We start from the raw sequence: 8457 nt of genomic DNA on the forward strand, positions 1-8457 counted from the left end.
GAAAAACCAAGTTCAGCCAGAAGCCCACGAAGCCAGACAATCTCAGAACAAGCAGCAAACATTGCCCGGTATTCGGATTCAGTAGATGATTTAGAAACGCGAGCTTGCTTCTTACTCTTCCATGAAATCAAAGAATCACCCAGAAACATGCACCAACCCGTGACAGACCGCCGAGTGTCGGGACATCCTGCCCAATCCGCATCACTATAAGCAACAAGGCGAAGAGGAGAGCCGGTTGGAAAGAACAACCCACGGCCAGGAGACCCCCGAAGATATCGAATGATACGTCGAACAGCAGCTAAATGAAGATTGCATGGAGTTTGCATAAACTGGCTAACCTGCTGGACAGCGAAGGAAATATCGGGCCGAGTAAGAGTCAAATAGTTCAAGCTGCCTACCAACTGTCGGAACACAGTAGGATCAGAGAGAAGATCACCCTCCTCACGTCGATATTTCACATTAACCTCCAAAGGAGTATCCATCGAAGAAGAATCCTGAAGACCAGCCAGGCTAATCAAGTCCTGTGTATATTTGTGTTGATTCAAGAATATACCGGAAGAATCAGTGTGCACCTCCAACCCCAGAAAATACGCAAGAGGACCAAGGTCTTTCATATGAAAAGAGTCTTGAAGATTCCGCTTGAGATGTGCAATCAAACTGGAGTCGGTGCCCGTAATGACAATATCATCCACATACACAAGTAAAAGAACGAGACCAGTCGGAGTCTTGCAAAGGAACAAAGAAGAATCATATTGGCTTTGGACAAAGGACAAGCGAAGCAGAGTAGACCTAAATTTTTCAAACCATGCCCGGGAAACCTGTTTTAAGCCATAGAGAGACCGCTTTAACTTACACACAGCGGCAGATGGAGAAGAAAACAAACCCGGAGGAGTCATGTAAATATCCTCTTTGAGATCACTATGAAGAAAAGCATTTTTGACATCCATCTGGTGAAGTGGCCAGCCTTGGGAGGCGGCAATAGAAATAATTGTACGCACTGTGGTCATCTTCGCAACCGGAGCAAATGTCTCCTCGTAGTCCACCCCATATTCTTGTCTGTTCCCAAGAGCAACTAATCGGGCCTTATATCGATCCAGAGTCCCGTCAGAGCGAAGCTTAATCGAGTAAACCCATTTACAACCAATGGCTTTAACATGAGAGGGGCAAGGAACCACGTCCCATGTATGATTGTCTTAGAGAGCCCGAAGTTCCTCATCCATCGCTTTCCGCCAACATTCATATTTTATAGCCTCGGAAAAACATGTAGGGATGGAAATAGAAGATAAAGTAGCATTAAAAGAAGTGTGGGAAAAACCATACCTATCAGGAGGACGTGATACCGTAGTAGAGCGTCGAGGACCAGACTCATGAACTGTCTCAGATGGCGGGTCAATCGGAGGAGTTGTCGGAACAGTTTCAGATGAAGGGTCAGTCTCGGGAAGGGGCAAAGTTGGTAGACGTCGAGTATACACAATTCCAGGTTTGAACCGCTCAAGCAACAGAGGCAAGTCATCAAAACAAGGTAGAATACTAATCTCAGGCAATGATTTAACATGTGTAGAAAAGAAACATTGATTCTCAAAGAAAACAACATTACGAGATATACGAATTTTGTTAGAACAAGGATCATAGCAAACATAACCTTTGTGAGAAATATTATAACCCATAAAGGCACATTTAACAGACTGAGCAGAAAGTTTGTGACGTTCATGAGGAGGTAAATGAACAAAGCAAACACATCCAAAAGTATGCAAATCAAGATAGCTAGGATGCTGATGATGCAATCGATAATAAGGAGAGTCAAAATTCAAGACCTGAGAGGGCAGTCTATTAATTAAGTAAACTGCGGTAGATAATGCCTCAACCCAGAATTTAGAAGGAACAGATGACTCAAGCAATAAGGTGCGAACAACGTCCAAGAGATGTCGGTTCTTTCGTTCCGCCACCCCATTTTGTTGCGGAGTATAAGGACAAGAGCGCTGAGAGACAATTCCTTTGTGGTGTAAGAAATCATAAAACTCACGAGACATGTATTCTCCACCAGAATCAGACCTCAAAATCTTAATACCTGTAGAAAATTGGTTCTCAATATATGCTACAAAGGTCTGAAAAACAGACAGGACCTCAGATTTGGCCCGAAGAAAATAGACCCAAGTATACCGACTGAAATCATCTATGAATGTCACAAAATATTTATATCGAGCATGAGAAATTATAGGAGAAATGCCCCATACATCACTATGCACAATATCAAAGCATTTTGCAGCACGACTTCCATGAGAAGAAAACGAAAGAGTTTTACTCTTACCAAGCTTGCATACAGAACAATCAAATGTCAAATTTTTAGAAACACGTTCTTTATTGCCTAACAAACCAGAATTTAACATATGAGACAGAATAACAGAGTTTGGATGACCCAATCGTTTGTGCCATACTTCGTTCGGAGTGTTAACTGTCATACAAGCCAAAGATAAACAACTAGGAATTGAAAAGTGCAGTGGAAATAGTCTGCCAACTTTAGGCCCCTTCGCGAGTATCTTCCCCGACACCTGATCCTGCACAAGACAACCATCACGAGAGAAATGGACATCACAGTTTTTTTCAACTAACTGGCCAACTGAAATAAGACTACTAGAAAGTCCAGGAGATACATAAATATCTCTGAATGAAGGATTGATATCTCCTACTTCAGTAATAGCTAAATGACTCCCATTAGCTACTTGAATATGGGATGAACCATGATATGGACGAACATTGCAAAGAGTATCGGACGATCTGGTCATATGATTGGATGCAGCAGAATCAATAAGCCAAGACTTAGAGGAAATAGTACTGTTACCTTGGAGCCCTAAGGCTGAAAAGGCTGACATAATCATCTGCTGGACCATTTCAGGAGTAAGAATTGCTGATCCGGCTGCAGAAGAAGCTGAGGACATCACTGGAGTAGAAGAGGTGTTCACTGCAGCTTGATAGGCAGTAGCTTGACGATTCTGCGGTCGAATGGGACATTCTTTGATAAAGTGGCCCTGTTTCCTACAATAGTTGCAAGATTTCTTTGCACAGTTGGCAGCAATATGACCATACTCCTTGCAGCTGAAACACTAGACCTTGCGCATATCCTTACCCTTCCCTTCCCCATGGGCTGCATAGGATACTGGATTCGGGTTGGAATCTTGCTGGAACGTAGCCTGTGTGAGAAGACGCTGCTCCTCACGAAGTAACTCTCCAAAACAAACCTCCAAAGATGGAGAAGGATCCCGATTCATTAAATTTGAGCGAATAACCTCAAATTCAGGGCGCAATTTCATCAGGAATTGATCTCTCTTGCTTTGCTCATGAACTGCCTGAACAGCAGAGAGAGATGCAGCAGATACCTTCGCATAAACCATATAAGAAAATTCTCCCCACAAATTTTGAAAACCAGAAAAATACTCTGGAATGGAGAGATTGCCTTGAGTGTAACTAGCAATCTCATATTCCAGCTGAAAACGGCGTGCGGTATTGTCCTGATGATAAACTTTCAACAAATACTCCCACAGTCTTCGCAGTCTTATAGGGCCTCAGATTGAGCACAATAAGAGGATCAACAGACCCTAAGATCCAAGACATCACACGTGCATCCTTGACCTTCCACTTAGCCAACTCCTTAGTTTCCGTAGGAGCTGGATCACTACCGTCAATATGGCCCTACAACTCTTTTCCCGTAACAAATAATTGAAACTGAAATTCCCAAGCAGAATAATTTTTTCTAGTAAAACGAACCCCAAAAGCCTCGCTAGAAGACATGATGAAATAAGAAAATTAGAAATTAAAACACCTGATAAATGAGTAATAGGCCCACCAGATCTGTTGGACAGCAAGCCCAAGTCCCCACACAAGTCAAACACCAATCAGCAACCCAAAACAGCAACTAAGCCCAAGCCCAGCAAGCCCAAAGTTACCAGCAACTAAAAATATGAGCCCACAGCTACCAATCAAGCCCAAGCCCACCAAACAGCACCCAAACAGCAACCAAACAGCACCCAAATAGCAACCAAAACGATCATGCAACCATGCTGCCGTCAGCCCAAATCCTCCAGAATCGCCGATAGCCCAAAACGACCACGTCGCCGTCAGCCCCTACTCCAGAATCGCAAACAGCCCCAAATCCTTCACGACCACGCCGCTGTCAGCCCCAAATACACCAAAATTGCCGACAGCCCAAAAACGATCGACAGCCCAGATCGCCGACAGCCACCAAGGAGATCGCCGAAAGCCCAAGTCTGCCGACAACTACCACAAATCGCCGGAAACGCTCCACACCACACCAAAATAGAATCCGCCACACCTGAACCTGCCAACAGCACTAAATCTCCGACAACGCAGATCGCCGACAGCCACCAAGGATTCTCCACAACCTCCAAAGGCTCTCCCGACAGCCACTAATCAATGTAGACTGCCTCGACCCTCAACAAAAAACTGCCAAATAGCAATTTAGAACCCACCAGAATGATCGAAGTTATCGACCGCCACAAAAAAAAAACAACAGGTAACTGAAAACCTAGAACAACCCTAATTTAGATGATGGCTCTAATACCATGTCAATTGTATTGAATACCTCTCAATGTGAGGGTTCCTCGTATTATATAGAAATTGTCTAGGTAATTACAGGCTGTATCTCAGCGATTACAGCAATCTAGGGAAACAAATAAGGTAACTAAAATCTACGTATTAATTACAGTATACTATAGCTATAATACAAGAACATGCCATAACTAGAAAGACTAATTATGGCTAAATATATAATGATATATATAGACCGTATCTGACTAACACTTGCTCCTTGCAGCCTGTTCCATAAGAGCCATTTTGCTTGGAAGAAATTTTCTTTGGAAGCCATTATAAAGATTATTTCTTTCCCACCAATATTACAGCCTACCATGTTTGACTGTTGTTTCCTCACCCATATTTTGCCCCTAACATTTTTTGTCAGGTTTAGGGAATAGAAGGTGTGAGAAATTATTGGAGGGAAACACCTTGGGTCTCAGCTGATTACTTCACATAATATTTAACAAGGAAGATTTTTTATTCCCTTTATTTTTTATTTTGTTTGTCTGATTTCCTTTTTATCTTCCAGGTGGCATCTCTCAAGGAAATAGTTGCAAAGAAAGATGAGGAGATTGAGCACTTGCAGCTTCTCAAGGTCAATGTTATCTGGAGGGAACGTAGGCCAGCATTTTACTGAAGACATTGAGCTCTTGGGGTTTGAGGATGCAGATTCTGAGGAAGGATTAAGTGATATCTCTGACGGTGGTCTTTCAATGGGAACAGAAACTGATGGCTCAATAGGCAGTGTTGTGGAGTACACTCTTTTTCCTGAAGTTGCAAAACCAGCTGAAAACATAGTTCCCGAGCGCACACCAGCTGAGAAGCCACCAATTCAGAACTCAGGGAAGTGAGTCTTTCTCATTTTCATGATGTTCCAATTGAGGTGCATTATTCTTATTGCTGGAGAACTGGCTGGTATTAATCTGATACCTTTCTTGCCCAACTAGACAGCTAACAAAGAATTTGGCATGTGCTTCTTCCAAGAGAAATGTTACAAACTACATTTTTATCTCATAGGAACTTTCGCTTTTTTCAAACGACGACAAGACAACAAACGATATTACTTCCTCCTTTTCTGAACCCATCTTGTTCGATTTTTTGACGACTCTAGAGAACGATCACCAAGCTAATAACCGACTTATTGTGATGATCACCACCGAGAGCCAACGTGAATTAATGGACGCCGAGATCTCGTTGGAGTTAAAGGTCGTTTGCGATTCTTATTGCGCCAACAAAAAGAGGAAAGCAACTGAAAACAGCACTTGTGGAATAATATTCAAAAGAATGAAACCTGCGGATTACCGTGAACTTAGAAAGAAGAGAGGTGCAGCAGTGTTTCATTGGAGTTGAAGCTCGACCAATATGATCCCTGGGCTATCAAGAAGACGATTGTGACAAGCGATCTGGGGTATTTGTCGAAGTTGGTGCTGGCGGAGGACAGCGTAAGGAGGCATATTTTACCCCATTGGGATGCACAGTGCATTGAGAACATAAAGAATGGGGTGAGCGTTCCAGTATGGGACTGCGACACCATGTCTGAATATCAATTGCTCTTCAAACGATGGGAGAGTGGGAGCTACGTCTTCATTGAAAGATGGAAAGGAGACTTTGTAGAGAGGAGGAGCCTGAAGAAGGGTGATGAGATTGGAATTTATTGGGATCCCGGCAATTCAAGATTTAATTTTAGCCTTCCCAAGCGTGGCCTAGCTTGGATTAACATGTAGCTCCATTTCATGTCTCTTTTAATTTCTGTCATGTATATTGCAAATCAACTAGAGAGGCAAATTGCCTGCTTTATAATATTTTATATTCTTACTTTATTACGTTTTTTCATTGGATTAAGATACCCAACAATTTTAAATAAACATTATGTTCTTAAATTATGAAATTTTTAGGCATTAAAATGGCTGGAAAATGTCAATCTATTAAAAATGTGGTATATTCTAGGTAGTTGAGAATTTAGTATATTTTCATCACGTTGTTGCTCTATGTTGTAAGAAAGCTTTGAGTTAAAAATTGTCTTTTGATTTTACGAAGAAGAAAGGTGTCTACAAAAGTGGAGATGACACATTTTGAGAGGAAAATTCTGTTTAATTACTTCTATAACATGTCAACTTTTTAATATGTAGCATTTTTTACAATTGTATGAGATCTTGATCCTTCTTTATTAGGGCTCGTTTGTTTCGACGTAAAAATGTTTTTGGTCAAATTTTTTCAAACATAATTTAAAACACTGACAACTTTTGAGCTTGGCTTGCTGCCATCTAACTAGTAATTAAATTAGATCGGTTGGGAATTGGGCCGACAAGATAGTCTAGCCCACCTAAACCGTAAGATGGGCTTGCAAACTCAAAGCCCACTACGATAGACCTGATCCTGTAAGTGTGTGCGTAACAGGGGATTTGTTCCAATAACTTATCCAATCCCGCAATATCATCAACACCCCTAATTCAGAGCCCAGATGGATGAGATCCTGAGGTTATTATTACTTTCAACTCTCTTTCTAAAAATTATACAGTGACTTAAGCATTGAAGTTATCTCTCACCGACACCCATCAACAGGCTCTCATGCTTAGTATTAGGTACTAGGAAACTGTTCTAGCAAGATCAAAATTTGCTTGGATAATTGAAGCTAGCGAGGTAGTGAGCAAGGAGGTTTTGAGAAGGTGGTGGCAGCCGACACATACTCAAAGATACACAAAGCTAGGTTTCAAAGGGTGCAAAACTTCACCGGAAGCCCGCATTGAAACCCAATGTTAAAAATAAAAATAAAAATAAATAAATAAACCACTCTATATGAAACTCTCACCTGCCCAAATAAATTATTAGACAGTTCAAAACTTATTAATAATTCAAATAAATAATTGTTATGAATCCTTATCTGGCCAAATTGACTTATCCTACATACTACCAACATAATACCAATCAAAGCTCTGCCTTTACCCTTGGGCTATCAAGAAGAGGATTGAGAGAAGTGATATTTATTTAGCCTTTGGCAAGGTTCTTGTTAGTGAATTTGGGGTCCAACAAATTTGTAGAACAAAAAAAAAAAAAAAGTAAAATGACAATTTTGCCATTGTCATTTCTATAAACGCATTGAAAATATCAAGTGCCTTCGTTAAAACCAATAAGAAGATTGGCAATTTCCAAACGAAATCCATCAATCTATAGAAGTAAGCAAGGACAAAGAGAACGAAGCTAGCAATGGTGGCGGCAACTCTTATTTAACTTCTCCTTCATTCCCATGACCACAACAATGGCTTCCCATGCTCTCCTCCCTCCATTAATGGCAACTCTATTTGCCACCATTCTTGCTTCCACCACATCCATCAAAGCAAGCCTTATTTACCCTCTCAATTGCTCTACTCAAACAATAATCAAGACATGTAATGCCTCCCTGTACCACATAAACGACAGTGGTCGATGAGAAGAACAAATTGCCTCCCTTTACTCTGTCAATCTATCCCAAATGAACCCAATAATGCATGGCAACGACAAACAAGATTACCTCATCAATGTCCCTTGCTCTTGCACAGATATAAGTGGCACTGTCGGATATTTCTACGACACATCCTATGTTGTAGACCAGGGTGACACATTTGCTAATATCTCTGCTGAGATATACAGCGGGCAAGCTTGGAGGGATGGAGGAGATGATCCAATATTAGTCCCGGGAACAAATTTATCTATCCATCTTCCATGTGGATGTGTAGAGATTGATTCTCAAACAGTTGTTAACATACACGGTTCAGGAGCAAGACACATTATCTGGAATTGCTCCTCTGCTATCTGCTCAACAAAGTGACATTCAGAGATTGAACAGACAACTTCTGCAGAACCGAACGTTTATAGACGTGGGCTGGGTGTTGT

The 8457-nt window shown here is 41.4% G+C and overlaps 2 protein-coding genes across 2 annotated transcripts; both read left to right on the plus strand.

The window, feature by feature from the left end:
- Positions 1-5056: 5056 nt before the first annotated feature.
- On the plus strand, positions 5057-5990 carry LOC132175537 (kinesin-like protein KIN-14J). The gene is made up of 2 exons (XM_059587504.1): positions 5057-5434; positions 5535-5990. The coding sequence occupies exons 1-2, from the start codon at positions 5151-5153 to the stop codon at positions 5602-5604; spliced, it is 354 nt and encodes a 117-aa protein (XP_059443487.1). The 5' UTR covers positions 5057-5150; the 3' UTR covers positions 5605-5990.
- On the plus strand, positions 5764-6359 carry LOC132174327 (putative B3 domain-containing protein At1g78640). Its single transcript, XM_059586000.1, has 2 exons — positions 5764-5793; positions 5901-6359. The coding sequence occupies exons 1-2, from the start codon at positions 5764-5766 to the stop codon at positions 6309-6311; spliced, it is 441 nt and encodes a 146-aa protein (XP_059441983.1). The 3' UTR covers positions 6312-6359.
- The last annotated feature ends 2098 nt before the right edge of the window (positions 6360-8457 follow it).

Source organism: Corylus avellana, chromosome ca3 (genome assembly GCF_901000735.1).
Source record: "Corylus avellana chromosome ca3, CavTom2PMs-1.0".
Classification (NCBI taxonomy): domain Eukaryota; kingdom Viridiplantae; phylum Streptophyta; class Magnoliopsida; order Fagales; family Betulaceae; genus Corylus; species Corylus avellana.

Bases quoted from the DNA above. Each gene is read 5' to 3' on its own strand.
- LOC132174327 (XM_059586000.1), top strand. From the start codon at position 5,764: ATGGACGCCGAGATCTCGTTGGAGTTAAAG. The intron at 5,794-5,900 runs GTCGTTTGCGAT...CCGTGAACTTAG, and splicing joins AGATCTCGTTGGAGTTAAAG to AAAGAAGAGAGGTGCAGCAG.
- LOC132175537 (XM_059587504.1), top strand. From the start codon at position 5,151: ATGAGGAGATTGAGCACTTGCAGCTTCTCAAGGTCAATGTTATCTGGA. The intron at 5,435-5,534 runs GTGAGTCTTTCT...TTGCCCAACTAG, and splicing joins CCAATTCAGAACTCAGGGAA to ACAGCTAACAAAGAATTTGG.